This window comes from Myxocyprinus asiaticus, chromosome 46 (assembly GCF_019703515.2).
Source record: "Myxocyprinus asiaticus isolate MX2 ecotype Aquarium Trade chromosome 46, UBuf_Myxa_2, whole genome shotgun sequence".
Lineage (NCBI taxonomy): Eukaryota > Metazoa > Chordata > Actinopteri > Cypriniformes > Catostomidae > Myxocyprinus > Myxocyprinus asiaticus.
In genome coordinates this window covers 10,713,837-10,736,170 of record NC_059389.1, presented here as the reverse complement: position 1 = coordinate 10,736,170, position 22,334 = coordinate 10,713,837, and the positions used below count along the sequence as shown (strand labels likewise).

The window sequence follows — 22,334 nt, the reverse complement described above, 5'->3', positions numbered from 1 at the left end:
TAATATTTATAATGATTTAATCATAATATATTGAATTATTGTTATTTGAGGGCCTTTCTCAGCAAATATTTATATATGCGATTAATTCGATTTATTAATCTGCATATCAAGTAATTAATTTAATAAAAATGTTGAGCAATTGACAGCCCTAATAGTAACACATTCTGAGTTTTTTGGTAAATTTTTTTTTTCTAAATATCTTAATTGAATAGTCTGTGTAAACACCGTTTGCAAGAATCTGTTCTGTTAAAATTATCTGAAACCATCTCATCATTTAGTAACAGGCTGCTGAGGGCAGTAAATCCAATAAGAAGATGCATTTCTTATTTGTGAATATTTCTTTCTTCAAGAGTACTAAAATAATTGTAAATGGAACCGTTAAGGACTGTTTTCATGCAAGAAACCTTGATTAACATTAGTAGTAACATAAGTAGTCTTCAGAGAAAATAGTACATTGCCACAAATGAGTCGAAAGTATGTGCCTGTTTCAGTGATTCAGGCTGTGATAAGTGAATGTGTGGGTTTGTTATTGCAGTTATTTGGTTGGGTACATAAGCATGTACTTATAATCATCTGTATGAACAGTTTCTGAAAAAACTGACTCAAAACCCCCTACTGCCTCAAGTGTAACATTTGATTGTTCAGAGTTGTCTTTCGCAGTCTAATTGGATAACCTTTCATCTTAAGCCTCCAGGCGTTACTCAGTCACTCTGTCTTTCTCCTTCTCCTTGGTTCCTTCCCTCCTGTCTGTCCTCTCTCCTTCACTACTTTTTCGTTCTTCTGCTGTGTCCAATTTCTTATCCCTCCGTCTCTCTTTGTGTGTCCTCTATGTCTCCCTCTCTATCTCGCCCTCATCTGTTGGTATGGCTCAGATGCATCATTCAGGAGGACACGTGTTCTCTGTTTATTACAGAGCAAGGGAGGGGGTGAGCGAGTGAGGGAGGGAGGGAGGGTGGATCGGATGTAGAGAGAGACTCACATAGCATAGCCCTCACAGGGTCGACAGCATCTCTCCAAAACGCACTCACAAGCCAAACATACGAAATTCCTTTTAAACTACAGAAGAAGACAATACTTCAGCAGAGGTAAGAACGATGTCCTTACTTATTGTGATCAGAGATGTGATAAGAGATGTGAAAAATAGTAAGATCATTCAAGAGAACTCGAAATTAAGACCTGTATTGTAAGGTTGAGTTGACTATTTGGTTGTTTTGGTTCAAGGTGAGGTATATGGCGGTTTCAGAAACAAAAGGGACCAAACATTGAGCCTTGAGGTACTCCACTTCAAGAGCAACAACAGAATGACTACTCCGAATAGTATAGTGCCCGTGTCAGAAGCTAAGCATCATAGTTCCAGCCTCTGCATTGGCGTGAATAGGAGGTCGACTGGTTGAATTTATTAACCCCAAAAAATAACTGCGTCAGACAGGGAGGCTTTGCCAAAAACAGTAAGCCAGCCGCAGTCCACCCCTTAAACAAAGGCTGAGTCCACTAACAGGTGTTCTTTCACACTCATTGGTTTAATGCTATCTGCTATGGTGGTGAGATGTATTTGGGTCTGTGTAATAACAGATAAGCACAGCTTTTGTTTTCCTCCATCTTCCTAATCTCAGAAACACTTGACAGTATATCTGACGCCAGTGTGCCTGTTTGGCTGCCAGCATGCATTGAAGTCCAGAAAGGCCGTGGAACTTTCCAATGGTGGTTAAACTGCAACTTGTCATGAGCCTTGACACTTTCAGTTTTAAAGAGGTGATGGATGATGTTAGCACATCCCCCGAGATTTACATTGATTTTAAAGTATTAAACTGAGGTTTCAAGGTATAGTACAGTTTACATTAAATGGGTGAAGCTTACGATAATAATACATATATTTCGACTATTAGACTCAAAGGTTGGTGCAAAATAAACCAGGTAGTCTAATAACTAATGTGTGCAATCATTGAAACTGCTAAAATGAATAATAATATGTAGCACGGTTTGAAAACAAGGATGAATAAATCCATTTATATAAGCAATTATTTTCAGTAACACTCAGGCTTGTATTTTAAAAAGGCAGTTGCTAGCAAAGATGATCCTGATGCAACTTGATGCAAGGCTGTGATTTTTCTTTCTTTTTTCTTTTTTTTTTTGACGTCTCCCAGCAAGACGCCAACAACTAGATGACCCCATTTTCTGGATTACATAACAATGCAAAAGACGCCTTGGAAACTTTGCTGTCTCAGTCTTACAAAACCCATTCCTCCTGGAAGCTTTTGTTGTTAGAACTGTTGTGCTGCTACTCTGCTAAGCATGGAAAACATTTTGCAATATTTTGTTAGCTACACTTTAGTAGGAACTCTGTAAATTTCCTGGCTTGAATTTTTATATAATAAATGTAATTTATGGAGGATTTTGAAAAATGCTTGGAACTTTTTAATAAATCATCTCTTTGTAAGAGTTCTGCCTTGGGTCAAGTTTGCATTTTTTGGTGTATAGAGACCAAAATCAGAAGAGGTTACTGAATATTTTGCCCAGGTCAACATGCTTGCTCTGAGATTTTTTTGAATACCGAATATTATGTATAGCTGAATTACAAATGGATCTTGTTTTGTACTGATAGATGGGGCTCGGATTGTTCTGGAACTTCCCATCCAAGACTAGCTGCGCGGTTCCACAGAGCCTGCTGCAGACAATGTACGTAGTTCCGGCTGTAACCGAGGTTGTAGCTATTCTTTTCCGTTTTTAGCATTCATCCCCTTCATTTTTATGTCCGTCTTTTTGCTTGTGAATTCCATGGCCAGTTGCTGTGTCTGACCACATAATGACCACACCTTGATTTGTCGACCAATCACTGAGCAGTGTGCCAAACAAGGTCAAGTGTCGATGACCAATCATCAATCTGCCCTGGATCATAACTCATAAATCACTGGCCTATATCTGTAGATATGTTCCAGCCTTGAGTCATCAACCGGTCCCTCCATATAGATTTAAGCATTCAGTCTGATTTCCAATAAAGAGGAGATCAATTTTATCATCTAAGTCGGATGTCCACCACATTAGGATATGGATTCTGATGTTAATAAGTTGGACTTTGAATTAGACTTAAGGCCGAAACATGCTCTACGCAACTATGTGAGTGGAGACGATTCTAGCTACGTGAGCTTGATTTCGTGTGTTGTCACGTTCCAAAATGTGTTGGACCACCATTCATAACAACACAAGCATGAGATGCTTTCTCAATGTTGCCTGTTAGTTAACGTGACCTGTCTGCTTGTACGGTGAGTTTTCTATTTCAAGCCTACTACTGTCAGGCTGAGCAGCAGTTTGAAGAGAATATTGCTGAGCATGTAAGGTACATTTTAAAATCAATTAAATTATAGCAACTTACCTGAATAATATCATCCAGTTTAATCGCAAAGATTAATGAAAAATTATATAATGGTGGCTAAATCATTTTAACCTCATCCTATTTAGACTGGTCCCTATATCTTGATTTGCCTACTGTAATCCTTGACCTCCAATGCTCCAAGTTCAGCTTTTAATTGTCACATGACACCTATTTTACATTAATGAACTACAATAAATGAAAAATCTCCATGAATAATTTGAGTGCACATGAGCGCAGAAAGCCATTATGAGCTGGATTCCATTATATTCTGACCTAAAAAGGTACACAGGTGTTTATAAATGTCCAGATAGGGGCAAAAGATCATATCAGCTTTTAGATGCAGGTTATTTATCAAAATGGGTGAAGAGCCATTAAGGAACCATTAATCTTTCAATTTAATACATTCCCTTTGAGGCAAAGGGAAACCACACCTAACATCCCTGCACTAATTTCCCGCTGCTCCGTACAGTAGAAACTTGGTATGAGGAAAGGTTCAGCCAGGTTACTGTACTTTTGGATACAGTTAAAAAGCTATTGTGGACCACATACCAACTCACTTTCTGTCAGCCATGGGCAGCTCCTGACAAGTGGCAGTGTGAGGGGCTTGGCTATGGCAGATTCCTTAGGCAATATGTTGCTATCAGGGTGTCTCTGACGTCCCTGAGAGCCAGATCGCCCTGATTGGCTCAGATGTTATGCAGAATCCCACTGGGGGTGTGAAGTAAGCTCTGTGAGTGATCAAGATTACCATGAGTTTTCATGAGTCTGACCACTGCTTTTCTTTCTTGAGTTTAATGCAAGACATGTTTTGTTATTGCCTAATAGCTCAGGGTATGCATTAATGCACCATTGTAATGTATTTGCTCTGTGACAGTAAGATGTTCCAAGACATCTCCAAATTCTTGGAACCATCTGTTTCAGTGTTTCTCAATCCTGGTCCTATATATCTACCTTAAAGACATAGTTTATTTTAAAATTACATTTCTGTCATCATTTAATCACCCTCATATTGGTCAAAACCTGTATGACTTTCTTTCTTCCTTGGAACACAAAACGACATGTTAGGCAGAATGACTCAGTAACAATTTAATTTGATTGCATTTTTACATACAGTGAAAGTGAACATGAAGGCATATACTGCCACTTTTTTTAACAGGAATGATACTTTAATAACATAGCAGCAAAATTCATGCTAATAGACGTTAAGATTATTGTAACAATTAAAACTTTTGCATCAAATATAAAGTAATCTATTTGTGTCTTTAATTCAATTAAAAATTATTAACGGCAAAATTACTTCCTTAAAACGACCATTGTATGTACCCTTTCCTAGTAGCCTTATGGAAGGGTCCTTCGGAAAGGGATTCAGCTGCTCCCTTTCATTTAGGGTCCTTCAGGTGGCATTCCCTTCCCGCAGTGCCCTTCAAAGGTTAAAAAAAGCAGTGTTGGGGGTACTCCAGAACCAAGATTGGGAAACACTGGCCTTTTAAATGTTAGCATTATGTGAGCTAGTTGTGTTTTTGTGCCTGTTTTGGATGTGTTTTGGTTTATTAATGTGAACAAAAAGACCAGTTGATGCTTTACTCTGTTTCGTCTTCCATCACACTCAACATTTGACCTTATAAAGTGGATCACTGTAGAGTCTTGGCCTTCAGCGGTGAGGAAATATACACACAAGAAGAACAAGATGACCTTTCATGCTATAAAATCACCAACCACAAAGAAATCTAAGACAGCAGTGAGTTTAAGCTAGTTTCCAGTGGGCGTAAGAAGAGGATATTTGCCTTGACGTTTGGTTTTTACAAGGGAGCAACAAGTGCTCCTTAAAAACCACTCTTTAGCTTTTCTGCTGATTTTCCCCTGCTGAATAGACCAGCATGATATTCCATGCTAGTCCAGGCTAGTTTCCCTTACAAAAAATCTAGAGTTCTGGCAAACTAGCCACAATCTTCCCACAAACTTTCCACAAATTTTCCACTCATTATTTTTACATGCAAATGAGCTTGTGATTCACCTCAAATGTTTGCCAGAAGCTTGCAGCTCTTCACCGGTAGTGGTGAACCTGCAGCAAACCTTTGGCAACAATGGACAATGTAAAAATGATCATTGTCGAATTTGCGGCAAATTTGTCACGAACTCTCAATTTTTGTAAGAGCTATGCTAGATAGTGCAGGTTTGGTGCATAGCCATACTTTTCTCCAGCAAAACATTCTGGTCAATCAGCATAGTCTTTTAGGTGAAACTTATTTTGACCATGGAAATCTTGCTGGTTAAGCTAGTTAGTAACCAACAATGCTAGTCTTTTGAACAGGACACCACTGCCTCCACATTGCTTTTTATCACCAAATATTAGATAATCTTTTTCTTTCCATGAAATATTTATTCTGCCAGCATGTGGGTGGTACTTAGCACTCTTTGCACCTTGTGTAAGAAGCAATTTTCGATCTTCTGTTTACCTCATGTTAGCCTCCATAAGGCTAATTAAAACTTTGTACATCCACCACTTTTACAACTTTATATTGAAGCCAAGGTATAATAGTTTTGCGCCAATACACTTAGTCAAACTGTTTTGCATTCAGGGTGTTTTTAGAATTCTGGAATGCATAGATTCAGAGTTTAATATGTGTACAACATAAACACCCAGTTTCCAGTTATTGATTGCAATACTTTATATAAGGTCAGATTTTAGCCTTCAGTTTGAACAGATCTATTGATTTGGTGTTTGACAGATACTCTTTCAATGGCCACTTCTGTGCTGTCATATTCTCATGAGGCCCACACACACACTTTTTGTCACTGTGCAGGGTTATGTACCAGCTCTGGTTGACGCTTTCTGCTCAACCTGAGTGCACTCAGTGTTGGAACACTCTATCTAGATCAATGACCTTTTAACATGCTATAAACATGTCTAAGAGTGACCACATTATTTTGGTCACCAAGGTACTCTGGTTTTTGTAATACTGCAGTTAGCGTTGGCAGAAAAAGAAGAGGGGAAGATAAAGGGTTATCCAACTCCCTGAAGATTGCAGGGGCGTCTACTGGCATTACTAGAGGTTACCATGGCAACACTGACGGGGTACAGAACCCACAAAAAAATAAAAGCATAAATCTCGGTGAACAAGAGGGGTTATAGGTTCACAGTTTATGCATTATTTTTTGTGATTATAATATTTATTAGCTCTTTATTGTTTTTAGTATAATATAAATGCTACCTCCTTCCAGAATTGAGGTCAAAATCTTTTGTGGGCAAGCATCAATTAAACAGAGTGATATATTTCACCTAAAGGTAATGTGACTTTTAGAACTTATTAGGCATAAAATGAGAGAAGGGTAATGGACCCTTTTCACAGCCTGTGGTGACATGTTTCTGCCTTATTTAGCAGCGAAAATCTAGCAAAATATTTTTATGTTTTTAATTTAATTATATATTGTTTTTTAACAATTTTCTTTGTGTTATCTTTGATGGGGTTATAAATACTGCAACAGAAGGAGTAAATTAGAAAAAAAAATTGGCATTCAATTTGGCACTCTTTTCTGACTGCAGTAATCCACGTAATCCTTTTTTCCCCTTTAGTAAAAGTCGTGGAAATGTAATAGTTTATTTTTTCATATGCTGTTGGAGCAAATGGGAATGCAAAAATTATACTGTTTGCACCCAGGTGCAAATAACACCTGCCACACAGCGTGGCAGTTTGCATCCCAATAATCTATTGAAAGCATAGAAATTTACAACAAACTGCATTGTGAGTGTCACTTCAGTGGTGTCGGGTGTAACACCAGTGAAACTGTGCCTTTTTCCACCCAGGTTCAATTCTGCGTTTGTTGCCGTCTTTTTCCATTCTGTTTCCTGTCTCCTCTCTTAATATTTTCTTTAATACTTCTTATTATAATAATACATAAAAATTCATATAAAGGTAGTTTTACTATAGTTATATCATTTTTTTGGTGGAAACCGAAGATTTGACTCAATTAACAATGGTGTTACTACAGTAATATGGTGTTAACCATGTTTAATTTATTGGTTACTATGAATTTATTACAAAATACCATGGTGCTACTATGGTTACTATAGTAACCCATGGTTAATTTTTGTAAAAGAAGGTTAGGTTTAGAGGTAGGGGTTGGTGTAGGGTGACTGTGGGACTCTAAATAAACACAATAAACATGCTGCCGTGAAGCTTCCATGTGTTAGTATTTAATAAGGGGTGCAAATAGTATCTGCCACTATTTGTACCAGGGTTGGGATGCAAATAATATTTGCCACTATTTGCACTGGGGTGTACATAGCATCTACCTTTATTTGCACCAGGGTGCAAATTGCATCTGCAAAAATAATATCTGCTGTTGTTTCCCATTCATCACTATAGAAGTTTACACAGCTATAGTTCACTTAAGAATTCCAAACAAGGAAATGTGAAAAGAGTCCATTCTGTGCCGTTTGTACTACGAACATGAATGATACCTCAATTTGTGCAGATAGTTGAGAGGTGTGGTAATACTTTTCTAAGAAATCACAGTTAGGATTTTGACCTTGTGGTCCATAAAATGGAGAAAAACTCACATAGACTTACATTGAAGGTGGGACTTGTTTAGGGACCAGATAATCTGTTTTGACTTGGGCAAGTCAGCAACTACAGTAATTAGCAACCACAAAAGCAAAAGCATAGCAATGTCCTGGCAACTGAGTTTTGCACTGTAAAACAGCACTCAGATTTTCTTCAGAAAATTTAAAAATCTACTTCTGTTATGGCATAGCAAAACAGGTTGAGAGCATGTGGTGGAATTGCTATGCTCAATTATTCTTGTCTAATGATCTTATAATGATCTGAGAAAGGTCAGTCGATGTGAGGAAGGAAAAGCGAGACAGATAAACAGAGAGGGTGACAGAGGGAGAAATGGAGAGAGAAAGACAGGGCAATCGAGAGTATTGTGATCATGTCTAGCCCTCATTTTAATCACCTCATGGGAGGTGTTATGTAACCAAAATACTTATTCCCTGCAGGGCCCTGAATCATTCTATCCATTCACATCCAAGAGTTTGATTTACACTGCCCATGATTCCAAATTCATGCAGCATTTGACACTGACAGGAAATAAGAGTGGACTGACATTTCTGTTGACCTAAAGTGTTCTGATATTTTAATTCAGAGACTCAGATGCTCTTCTAAAAAAATGATATATAAGTGCTCTAAAGGTGGTAACAATCTGCACTAAATAAATTTGATTTACTTGTTTATGCTGAGCTCATTTTCACTGCACTAATATTTTATGGATGGCAACAATGTTTAGTTACTTTGTTAATGTTACAAAAAGATATCCATGACTTGGCTTTTTGCTCATAGGCATCATTTATGGGTGGGATGTGTGGGACATGTCCCTATCACTTTTTGCCTTTGCCAATTTTGTCCCCGCCATTTTTTGAAGTAGCTTTCGTCAGGTAAGTGTCTAATGCAGAAGAAACATCTCCAGTTCTTGAGCAGAAGTATCCATTTCAGTTGTTTGTGTTATAATATGTGGTGATCTAGCGCTGAAGTTTGTTATTTTGAGTGCTCGTTGCCGCTGTTATCACTGGCGTTGAGTGACAACATGTGGCGATGTTCTCTCGTGCATCTCTACTTTCTCAGCAGCTCGCACTTCTTTCCAGTTAAATCGAAAAGCAAAATGCAAACAGATGTGTCCCCGCTCATGATATACATCCATTGACATACAGATGCAATTTTCGTTCATTAAATAAAAAGGTTAATCAGTCATTCTGGCTATAGTTAGGTCTACTGATCCATTTACTACTGACTGACAAAATCCCACTACTGACGGTGTTATGTACGGATCAAATGCTCAAATTAATTAGGTTAATTATTTATTGGCGCACTTGAATTGATCATCAAGAATGACTATTTATCAAAACAGTAAATGATTATTTGACTCTATCTGCACATAACCTAATTCATATTCAAGAGTTTCGCCACTTTGTGACCTCACCCCTCCTCCAAACTGTTCCCACCACCTTTTAAAACAAAGTGATGTCCATGGGCATGATAGTTAAATATAACCGCTAAGTACGGTGGCCGTGAAGTGCACAACAAAACAACAAGTCTCTAAACACAACAGCAAATCCAAAAACAAAAGAACAAACCCGAAAACACAATGCCAAATCCTGAAACACAACAGCAAGTCAGGAAACACAACAGCAGGTCAAAAAACACAATGGCAAGTCAGAAAACACAACAGCACAATAGCTTCTCACCTGACTGGCTGTGTGGATGATACCAGTCCGTGTAACACTTTACAACTCATTTTCAGACCATACCATTCCAAATGCAAAAAAAGAAAAACGGTTTGAAACTTTCATTTTTCATTTTTTTCCAGTTACTTTAAGAATGGATAATTGATCTTTTCTCTCATTTGACTTTTTCTTAAATGTGACTTTAGAAATGAATTTTGGAATAATTGACTCAACAATTTTCTATTTTTCCATTTTTTTTGTGTCTTGCCACTTGTGCTGTGGGCTGTACCATTAGCACGGGGGTGTGGGTTAGGGAATGGACTGCTTATTACTGCATGGGCTAGCAGGGGTCGCAACCTAATTAATATTAATATTAATATTATTATGAAAATAACCCTAAATTTAAAAGGAAATGAAAAGCAATTCATAAGAGGTCACCATTGTTTATTGCAAGTATGCTTTGTAAATAAACTTAGAGAAACAAGTCATACAAGTGGCAGGGGACTGACACATCATGTGTTCTGTCAGTGCCAGCTTCTACCAGCCAGCAAGAGATCAAACCCCAATCATCCACTGAGCGGAGCGATCAACGCAAAGCCAAACCCTTTATGCTTGCGCGACCCACTTAAAATGTAGAGATGGCTTGGCGCCAAGTTTAATGCGTGAATGGTTTGTCCACTCTCTTGCTATTGCCTGCTTGCCAAACCCTCCACATGGCAAAGGTTGCATGTGTGCCTTCGGTTGTCGATCCTTGGGCAAACCTTGTAAACTACTCCTCAACGCATATGCAGTCCATTCCCTAACCTATATCCCTGCGCTAATGGTACAACCCACAGCACAAATTGCAAGACAACATTTTTTAACATTTTAAATAGGTGATGAGTCAATTATTCAAAAGAATCGCAATTTAAAAATTAAAATTGAAGAAAAAGAGAGAAAATGACATTTAGCCATTCTTGAAGTAACCTGAAAAAATAAAGAAATGAAAGTTTCAAACCGTTTTTCTATTTTTGCATTTGGATTGATATGGTCTGAAAAATTAACTATAAAACATTACACGGACCGATACCTAGCCCTTTCTTCATGATTGGTTCACTGATTATTTCAAAATCCATGCCAAAAGATCACTGACTGAAAAACAGAATCATTTAGAGTGGTTTCTCTCTCAGTAAAACAGTAATGGGACACTTTAAAACACAGAAAGCAAAAAGAGGGAGTGGCATAAAGTTAGATTTAGGTCCATATCCACCTACGGTGAAGGGACCGTCAAAAAGTCAACAAACTGTGCTAAAATGTTGGTGGCGTCCAAGCGTTCATTTAATTGACTTGAATGTTTTAACTTAACAAACACTGTTATTAAAAATGTTTAAAAAATTCCAAATTATAAAGGTTCCGGCTGCTGCCAATAGATTGACTTACATTAGATGAGATTTTCCCCATTATGTCCAATTATATGAATACAGTATTCAATTGTTTTAGAAAACAAAATCACTAAAATTCATCAAGATGTTATTTTTACATTTCAAAGGTTGCAGTAGGCTGATAGTAGTGTGAATGACTTACTTGATGAATTTTAGTGATCTATTTAAAAAGTAATGGAATTCTGTTTTTTTGTACAATTGCACATACTGGGAAAATCTTACCTAAAGTAAGTTCGCCTATCCATTAGCAGCCAACTAAAACCTTTAGAATATGAAAATAATATCTTTTATTTTTTCTAAAAAAATTTAACTGTGTAGCCTACATATTATTGATCATGCTGGCAAAACTTCATTTGTAGTAAGTCAGCTATCATACTGGCAGCCTAATGCAACCTTAAGAATGTGAAAATTATTTTTTAATAACAGTTTTTGTTGTGTTAGAATGTGCAAGTCAATTGAATGAATGCTTGCACACCACCAACGTTTTAGCCCATTTTTAAAAAAAAAAAAAATTCTATTTAGATGGTCCCTTAAACACTGTAGGTGAATATCGTACCTAAAACTAACTATATTCCATTTGCTTTTTTTGCTCTCTGTGTTCTAAAGTATCCCGTTACTGTTTTACTGTTTTACTGTTTTTCAATCAGTGAGATTATTTGGAAATAATTGCGCAAGTGGCCAGTGAACCAATAATGAAGAAAGGGCTACATACCATCCACACAGCCAATCAGGTGAGAAGCTATGGTACCTACCCTTTCAGTTTCGACTGACTAGGCGTTATGTTTTTTTTTCTTCTTTCGATTTGTTCTTTTATTTTGGATTTGAAGTTTTATGATTTGTGACGTCTCTGAATTGTTATTTTGTTTTGGGATTTGCCATTGTATTTTCAGATTTTTTGTTGTTTTGCACTTCACGGCTACCATAATTAAGGCTGTGATAAAGGAATTCATTGTAAACCATTGCCTGCATGTGCTTGTGTCTCTGCAAATTTAGCAATACTATAAAGGCAAATAAGTTAGCACTGGACTCTGGCTGCTCTTTAATAGCTTAGCATTGGGTTATCGGAGTCATAAAATGAAAAATATGGACAATTAGGCCTATATCTGGATTGTAGGATATCTTAAGCAGTGAAAGATACATCTATGCGACTTTCAAAATCAGACCAGATGAAGGTTTCATAGTAGACAGGATGTTGCACAAGCATTGGATTTCAGTGTGCCGGTAGGGATGGCGACACCACTTATTTTCTTTTCGATCCGATACCAATAATTTCAAGTCCAATATCGTTGATACTGATACCAATACCGATACTTCTATTAAACTGATTTTTCTGCAATTTCTTGGGAAGAAATGGGTAATTAAAAAGATTATTTTTAGTCATAATTCAAGTTTTCAGTCATTTTTTTTTTTTTTACATTTGTGAGCCTAAACAGAAAATTATTAAACTTTTGTTTTGTTTACCCTTATAAACATTAACCAAGGTTTCAGTACAGTAATTATAGTTTAACCATGGAATTTAGTTAAATCATACTTGCCACACAATTAACCATGGTTACTACTACGATATTACTTTAGTAAAACCATGGTTAACTATTTTGTAATTACTTACTAACAACAATTACACACAAACTCATAAGAAATGTCACCTTTAGATATGTTGTTATTTTAGCGTGAATTTACTCCAGAAGCTATTTCTCTGATTTTCTATCATTACCTCTACAAGGCGCTGATCCGTCTTGTTTGAACGAGCCTTGTGACTGCGCAAGCGCTTGTCTGCTTGTGTCTTTCAGCATGCATGTTAAGATAAGCAGAAGAAGAAATAGTTCCCATCCTTCACAAGTATTTGCTAATATGGCCTAATCCTTTTTATTTTACTTTGAAGCTTATGATCATTGTTCATGTTCATGGTAACCAAATAATTAGTTTAAAAAATGTTAGAATCAATATTTTTGAGTGAGGATCGATATTTTTGATTCAACATAAGTATCGGAAGTATCGATACTTTATCGATACTCCAGACGGTATATTGTTTGCAAAGGCAGCAGTTTTCAGCTTTTAGACACAGCCAACAATAGAGTGCAAGTCTGGTTCCGGAAGTTAAAATCCCATTAATTTTCACAGTAAGCAAATAGATTTAGACCTAACTAAGCTCTGTGGTTGTTAATCAATGGTACATGTTTCTGTTGAAGCCATCAACAGTGGTGAAAACACTACCCATGTTGCTAAAGAGAGAAGATCCACCAATCAGAGAATAGTGGCAAATAATGCAATCAAATAGTTCTCCCTACACTCTCAAACTACTTGTATATTTGTGTATATTTGAATATTTTGCAATACAATTTAAATATATTGCTTCTGTATTCATCTTATAATCAACAACTTTATACCCATGTTTTTTATTGATTCTGTCATTCGCAATACTTCATGGGATTGTAGTTCATTCCCTCATGAAAGACGTTAAGTACACAGTCTTATACCGTTGTCTTTTTGTCTGATATTTAAAAAGCTGTCTGCTTCAGGTCAAAGTTTGTACTGATGTGATTAACCTCAGAGCTGGTTGGTTTGGTTAATTGCTTATAACTCTTTTATAAAGGATTTTATAAAATCCCTAAGGAACGGGAAAAATACTTCTGGAACCAAGATGGCTGAAAAAGTGGGTGGGCACTGTTGTGCGTTGCACTACAATACGCTAGTAACTATCAAAAATCATTCTAAAAATCCGACAGTGCCATTCATTAGTTGACTTACTTCACACAGCTGGAGTTTAATTTATTTTTATTTTTTTTTATTTTTTGGGGGGGGGGATTTTCCCCCTTTTTCTCCCAATTTGGAATGCCCAATTCCCAATGCGCTCTAAGTCCTCATGGTCGCATAGTGATTCGCCTCAGTCCGGGTGGTGGAGGACGAATCCCAGTTGCCTCCGCGATTGAGACAGTCAACCCGCGCATCTTATCACGTGGCTTGTTGAGCGCGTTGCCACGGAGACATGTGGAGGGTTCACGCCATCCACCGTGGCAACCACGCTCAATTCACCATGCACCCCACTGAGAGCAAACCACATTATAGCAACCACGAGGAGGTTACCACATGTGACTCTACCCTCCCTAGCAACTGGGCCAATTTGGTTGCTTAGGAGACCTGGCTGGAGTCACTCAGCACGCCCTGGGATTCAAACTAGCGAACTTGCGAACTCCAGGGGTGGTAGCTAGTGTATTTTACCATTGAGCTACCCAGGCCCCGCTGGAGTTTAATTATTACCTAATGGAGAAGTACATTGCTTTTCTTGTCAAAACCTGATCTATCAACAGATACATTCAGATAAACTGTTACCTAGCTTCCTTCAGTGTCACACTTGATCATGTGATCCTGGTGATAGACGTCAGGACATAAATGTTTGAACATTTTCATGTCATCATGAACCTAACCACCTCCAAACAACATTCAAGTCATGTTCACAATGCCACCACTTCATAGAATGCCATTTTTAAGTCAATAAAACCCCATAACCTCATGTAGTTGTATACTGTTTGGAGAAAGATCAGTACTCCTGCTGAAAAATGCAGCTAAAACCAGCTTCTGACGGTTGTCTCAATCTGCTCCCTAGCTCACTAAGTACACTGGCCAGGGAGTCAGCCATTTCTAGAGCTGACCAGCAAACCACCTTAGGCTGGTTTAAGATGGTTTTCAGCAGGGTGATATGTTTTTCTGACAATGACTTTATATTTGCACACTGGTGGTTACTGTTACAATATTGGAGCAGCATGAAAGATTTGATTGGATTTTGGTGTGCTGTCCAGTAGCCATTTTAATCTCAGGTGTGTGTTGCCATGGTGATTGCAGGTTGCTCTCCAGGATGGCTGGCATGAAGGATCAGCAGTTCACTGAAGAGAAACCGCTACTGCCAGAATCCAGGGGACAGGAAACAGAGATGGTGAGTGACTGAGTGTGTGTGTGCTTGGCTAAATATTGTATACTGGTTAAAAATATACCCTGTTTTTAGGCAAGAAATCAAACAAATAACGGATGTGTGTGTTTGCATGATATAGGATTTATCCAGCCTCACCAAATAGCACATCTCATCTTAATCCACACATGTGTATTAAGCTAATGTGACATGAAAAGCGTGACATATCTGTAATGCCAGTAAAAATAAATGGCATCAAAAATATCAGTTAAAATTCAGGATACTGGGCAACACAGTGTTACTTTCTAATGGAGTGCTCGAATATTTGTGAAAGCGCACAAAGTCAACATGAAATCAAAATTAATAATTCAATTTCTAAATGTATGCTCAATCCTGCACTCAAAAAATATTTAAGCCTATTTTTAAGATTTACAGGTTAATGAAATATTGCATATAAATCCTAATAACTCAAAATTTACTATTTCAGTTGGTATATTTTTTCATATTTTTTTTTATTTTTTTAGGCGGTGAACATGCATCCTTTTGGTGCATGTTATTCCAAAATAAAAAATAGTTTGTCTTCGTAATCTTTTATCAAAATCTTAAGTTTTCTGCTTATGTCAGTAGCCAATAGCCAAGATATTTAGCTTTTTTTTTTTTTTAGTAAACTTGCATTCAGCTCTGGCTCCATTCTGGTACACTCCAAAAAAAAAAAAAAAAAATTCTTTACTCCACAAGAAATTAATAGAAATTTTGAAACATGTGTATAAAATCATGACCAATCACATAAGAGGGAGAATCAAGGCATATCAGTAACCTTATAAAAGCTGTTTTATTCTACATGGAGAGGGTCCGCACATGAATCACATGACCAGCCTAATACTACTCGCTTAATCTCCGTAACCGCCCTGTTATTTGACACTTTCACTCAAGGATTAAATTAATCATGGCTGACTGTGAATAGTGAGTTTCTACAATGGCATCTGTAACTGAAAATTATTGTGTTTGAATGAAGCTGCATCCAAGCTGCTAGGTCCAAGATGACACAAACGCAAAAGTTACTGAGTGCACCTTTAATTAAAATGAAGTAAAACAAAACAATTCTAAAACATTTTGTCACAACTTGATTTCATTGCGTTCTATCCATTTAAATTTGTAAAATGGAAGTTTACTTAATACATTTGAGTTGAGACTACATGAATACTTTTTGTGGTGTTAATGTTCCATTGATGAAACTAGGCAGGGGATTTCCATTTCCCAGCATGCTTTGCACGGGAATCAAAAGGGAGAGTGAATGTTAAAATTAAGTGTTATTTTATGTGTTTTTGTTCAAGATGAATATAAAGGGGATACTTGTTAGTATTTTATGCTGAAAGTTAGAACACTTTCTGTTATGTTACCATTACGGTGAAGAGTGGATCTTGAGCTAAGGATGAGGACAGGTAAGTGTGACACATGAAACTGATTGCTCTCTTTGTTGAGCAAATGCTGTGCTAACCATAGCACAGTTACTAAAATAAACTCTGTAGCACTTCCAACCAGCATGTATAGAGCATACCAACATTCACTTTCACTAGCTAGTATGTAAAGAAATAAAGAGATATATCTGAGTTACGTTGACACATCTAATTTTTTGGGGTTTATCCAATTCAACTAGGTTTTTTACTACACAAAGTTAAGAAAACTCATTTCAAACACTTGGAACCACTTTCCATGATTAAATCAAGTTCAGCCATTGAGCTACTTTTTTTTTTTGAGTGTATGGAATGCCCACTTTTGACAATTCATTCAATTATGATGCATAAAATGAAGTCCCACCTTACATTTCTTTTCATTGAATATCTTGTTTTACTCAGAAATACATCACATTACAGAAATAAAATGGGTTGCGATCAGCATTTCACGCTGACTTTATGAATAGACATTCACAAGTGATAATAATGCATCTGAAATCTATTTATTATGACTGAATCTCATGCTGGAACCAATTGAACGAAAGAAAGTGGTGCTTGTGTGGATATTGTGTTTGTCATTTATTTTCCCATCTATCCACATATCACACAAAATCATCCAAACATATCATCATCCTTTCCTCAAATACAGCTGTTCTTACCTTGCCCACCACTGTCATCCAATCCTGTAAAGGGTGCTGTTTGAAGCAGTGTGCTGTAACTAGAATTTGTGTCTGTGTGTGACGTGGCAGGCTAAAGGACAGTGTGTCCCCGCGCTGCCCTCTGCTACACCCTGCCCCCACCCGGCTCGCCCCCCCAAGCGCTGGCATGCGATCGCCCGGCACTGGCTCGGCATGACGCGCCGTCGGACCAGCGGGTACATCTCGGTAGGCTGATTACCGCACAGACCATGTCCACCTCTCCAACTCCAAAGGGATACTAATTTCAGTCAAACCTCTGTCCTTAGTCAACTTAGATGCACCTTTATTATCAAAGACCAAACCAGCCTTGAGATTTGCTTTGTCTGATTTAGGGAATACTATATATTCAGGGATTTTAAATTATGATGATTGCAACATAAGTATTCTATTTGACACATTGTCACTGCTTATTAACATCAGCATTATTTCAAAGGGATGGTTCATTTATAAATGGAAATTCTGTCATCATTTACTCACCCTCATCTTGTTCCACATGCCGTTTTCTTCCGTGGAACATGATGTTAGGCATATTGGAACATGAGAGTGAGTAAATGTTGACAGTATTTACAGTTTTGGGGGATCTATCCCTATCCTTTTTTGTGGTAATCAGTATTATGCCACAAATCCTGCTGTCCATTGAGCTTAACTTGTATCAAACCTGGAATATTCGTGTAACCAACAATCTCTGGATTTTCTGTGTCCTTTTTTTTTTTTTTTTGCACAAGCTAAATGCTTTTCTACATAACCTGTTTCAGCAGCACCCACATCATCATTTCACAGGTTTGTAAAAAGCATTTAGCAGAAAGCATAAATGCATAGGCAAGTGTCATAAGGTTTGGTTCTTTAAAAAGTAAGGGGCACATTTGGTTGTTTACATACAAAATTCTGGGGTTCTGCAATTGAGTTTTGAATCCTTTAAAAGGAGTGACACCTGCTGGTCCGACATTATAACAGCTTTTGCCATTCTTCTGCCATCTCTCAACAGCTTGATTTGCATGCACTAATGTCTTTCTTTAGGTTTGTGGCTTTGTTTCAGCTTCTGCCAATCTACACAAGAATCACAGATTCTTGCTTTACTAAAATGAGATGCTTTGCTTCAATCTAATGTAGACTGTATTCATGCTTCTTTGCCTTTGAGAAAAATGAAATGGAGTTTTATGGTTATTCCTACTAGGTTTGTGGGGATAAAATAGTTTAGCACAAAGAACAAAATGAACTTGAGAATTCTCCAAGACCAACTCATGTATTCAAAATGTTCTTTCGCAATGTTTCTTAACCCATTAAACTTTTATCCTTTAGCACACTTTGTTCTCCCTGCTGAAAAACCAGCCTAATCTGGTTTGCTGATCTTAAATGGTCTTCAAAACTTAACAAGGACTAGTCTATTTTACTGGTTGTAGAGGCTGGGAGACCAGCATTTTTATTTTCCTCAGCAGGGCTTCAAAGGTCTTTACTCACTAATTCTGAGCTTGGTCCCGCTCTGGGCTATCCAAATGCATTATACCTCAATGTATAATGCTGTTAAACAGGTCTCATATTAGCAGCAAAGCAATCTCAGCTTGCATGTTTTAACTTTGTTTCCACAAATAGCTGCTGATCTGATGCCAGCTAAGCCACCCACACTAACCTTGTCTAATGAAACTAAAACTCTCATATAGGTTTAAAATGCCTGCACAAAGGAACTATTTTTATCACAGAAACTCTTCTTTCCTGTGGTGGTGGGATCTTGCAGATTGTTGCTCCAGCCATTGTGATAGAACATGATAAAAACATAATGAAGGCTTTGATAAACCTGGCCTTTTGTGTTCCTGCAGGAAAACTGTGAGACCTTCATTGCCCCGGGAGACTGGAAGGTATGGTACCTCTTCCCTGTGCACACTTGATATTGACTTATTACTTTAATTTAACCAGCCTGCCCTTGAATGAATTTAAGCCAGGGTTTCTGCATTACTACAGAAAAACTATGTCAGATTTAAAATGGTGTGGCTGACATAGCCTCATTATTTCACAGTTAAATATAAACTCATTTTTTTGGCAGAATATAAATGCATTTTAGTTGGTCGCTTAAGATAATGTACAAGACAATGTATTGTTTGTCTTCGCCACAGAGAGGAATGTGCTGACAATTATAGTTAATGAGAGCCACAGAAGGAGAGACAGAGAGAGCATGAGAGAGAGAAAGCAAGAAATGGCGGCACTGTTGTGTATGGAAGCCCATTTATGCCACATAGAAAAAAAAATCGTGCTTTGGTAAAACAAAATGATGAGATACAAAGTTATAATTTTGAGATAAATAGTTATTTTTATGAGATAATAAGTCATAATTATGAGATGCTAAATTATACTTATGAGATACTAAATCATAATAATGAGATGCTAACTCATAATTTTGAGATACTAAACCATAAGATAATGAGATATGAGATAATAAATCAAAATTATGAGATTACTTTTTAATCTCATAATTCTGATGTTTTAATCTCATAATTATGACAATCTAAAAATTGTTACTTTGTATCTCATAATTTTTACTTTTATCTCAAAATTTTTACTTTTTAATCTCATAATTCTGACTTTCTATCTCATAATTTTTACATTTTGTCTAAAAATGTTGACTTTTTTCCTCATAATTTTGACTAAGAATCTCATAAATATGTCTTTTCATCTCATACTTATTACTTTTGTCTCAGAATCATTACTTTTTATCTCAAAATAATGACTGTATCTCATCATTTTGATTTACTAAAGCACCAAAGTTTATTTTTTTTATTTGGTGGTAATGGACTTACATATTAATTTTGAGATACTAAATCAGTATTATGAGATACTAAACCATGATAATTAGATTACTTTTTATCTCATAATTCTGTCTATTAATCTCATATTTATGACTTTTTATCTCAAATAATGACTTTGTATCTCATAATTTTGACTTTTTATTTCAATGTTACTTTTTGTCTCATAATTATGATATTTTATCATAAAATTATGACTTTTAATCTCATAATTTTTATTTACCAAAGCACAATTTTTTGTGTGTGGCAGTAATGGGCTTCCATATTAATTTTGAGATACTAAATTGTAATTATGAGATACTAAATCATAATTATTAGATGTCTTTTTTATCTCATAATTCAGATTTTTTAATCTCATAATTATGACTATCAATTTCATAAATCTGACTTTTTATTTCAAAATTCTGACTTTTTTTTATCTCATAATAATGACTTTTTTATCTCATAATTTTTATTTACCAAAGCACAATTTTTTTTATGTGGCGGTAATGGGCTTCCATATTAATTTTGAGATACTAAATCATAATTATTAGATGTCTTTTTATCTCATAATTCAGATTCTTTAATCTCATAATTATGACTATCAATTTCATAAATCTGACTTTTTATTTCAAACTTCTGACTTTTTATCTCATAATTTGACTGTTTTATCTGGTAATTATGACTTTCTGTCTCAATTTTGATTTAACAAAGCAAGATTTTTTTTTATGTGGCTGTAATGGGCTTCCATATTAATTTTGAGACATGAAATCGTAATTATTAGATTACTTTTATCTCATAATTCAGATTTTTTAATCTCATAATTATGATTTTTTATTTCATAATTAATTTACCAAAGCCCAATTTTTTTATTTATTTTTTTTTTTTTTGGAAATGGGCTTTCATAGGATCATGACATACTCATTCCAGATTCAATCGGTATCTATTTCAGTATGCCAAGAGCAACCTGCAGTACCAGCAGGCCACCTGTTGGTCAGAAATGGTAGTTTAACAAAGTTTTGTGCCAGTCATATAATGACAGCCATGAACTTTAAACCTTAAACTGAACTGTATAATTTCTGCACCACCAAACGGAACTGCAAAGATAAATTTTGTTTTCAAAGAGCATTCCCGAATAATCCCACCATTTGCCATTGGTAGAACAAACAATCAATCCATTATTGACTAAATCAAGCCCTGCCCTTCTATTTTTCTTGTTTCCTATCTTAGTCAGAAATTCATCAGTATTTGAAAGTCAAATGCGTTGAGAACGCTATGTCGACTTAAAAAGCAAATGGCATGTAGTTCCTTGGCAAGTCATAAACTGTAAAAGATGTTCTCTTTGTGCATGAATCTAATCATCAGTTCCACCATTTGCAGTTATAGCTTCTGAGTAACACAAAAACAAGCTTCAAACAATAATCCATCCATCAGATATCCAGATTTTAATATGCTCTGACTAAAATAAAAGACTAATTTTTTTCTTCTTAGAATCCAAATTATTCACTTGAAGCTCTCAGTTCTTACTGCACTTTGAGTTTCATCATGTCATGTCAGTGGAAATCAAACTACTAAAAGTTATAGAGCTATGAGGACTTCATCACCTCAGTTTTGTATTAGTCTCACGGTTTGCATCATCTCATCACACCTCCGACAAAAATAGTGCTAAATAACAGAGAGAAGCGTTTGATTAAAACAGTGAGAAATCGAAACAGGCTGGAGATGACAGGATTTGTGAGCCACATGCTCAGCTAGTGAGAGGTTTTAATTGTTACAGAGAAGAAATAATTAAAAAGGTGTTTTGTTAGAGCCTAGCTACCTAAATGACAAGGAAAAAAAATAATAAAAAAAACATTAGAGAACGGATATTTCTGGGTCAACATGCTGAAAGTTGTTTTGATATGTTATAGTATAGAAAGTGTATTATATATACAAAGTGGGGTCCAAAAGACTTCTGAGTCTGCATCCACAATGGCGTGTTTACATGCACGTTCTTACACCGATTATGCTTAATAAGCCTTCAATGCCGCCTTGAACTGCGTTCCTTTCTCAGAGTAAGTTCATAAACCAGACTGGTCTCATAGAATCACGTTACTATACCTACATTTTTGCAAAATCATTTTTATGTGGATCATTGTAGCCTATGTATCATGTCATTTTTCTAGTGAAATAAACATTAGAGGCACTACAATAACAATTACTTTTATTCACTTTCAAGTAAATCCTGGGTTAAATGGCAGATAATCATTATCATCTATTTTTCATCTCACATTTGCTTTTTATTAGACTATTGGTTAGATTTAGGTTTAAGATTTAAGATAGAGTGGTAAGTTTTGTTGATTTTAAATTCAATAGACCATTAAAGGGATAGTTCACACAAAAATGTAAATTCTCTCATCATTTACTCGCCCTCATGCCATCCCAGATGTGTATGACTTTCTTTTGCAGAACACAAACAAATAGTTTTAGAAGAATCTAAAAATCTAATTT

The 22,334-nt window shown here is 36.3% G+C and overlaps 1 protein-coding gene across 5 annotated transcripts in view; it reads left to right on the top strand.

Moving 5' to 3' along the window:
* The first annotated feature begins 978 nt into the window (after nt 1-978).
* Nucleotides 979-22,334, top strand: part of ndrg4 (NDRG family member 4) — a 44,998-nt gene continuing 23,642 nt past the window's right edge. For 2 of the 5 annotated variants that reach the window (XM_051689869.1, XM_051689868.1), the window contains exons 1-5: nt 988-1,085; nt 2,603-2,676; nt 14,855-14,945; nt 17,122-17,256; nt 18,885-18,923. In XM_051689869.1, the coding sequence (XP_051545829.1) occupies nt 2,603-2,676; nt 14,855-14,945; nt 17,122-17,256; nt 18,885-18,923 (339 nt within the window). In that variant the 5' untranslated portion in view covers nt 988-1,085. Of the gene's footprint in view, nt 1,086-2,602; nt 2,677-14,854; nt 14,946-17,121; nt 17,257-18,884; nt 18,924-22,334 lie in introns of all 5 variants that reach the window. The other 3 variants (XM_051689870.1, XM_051689871.1, XM_051689872.1) reach the window with 3 other exon arrangements.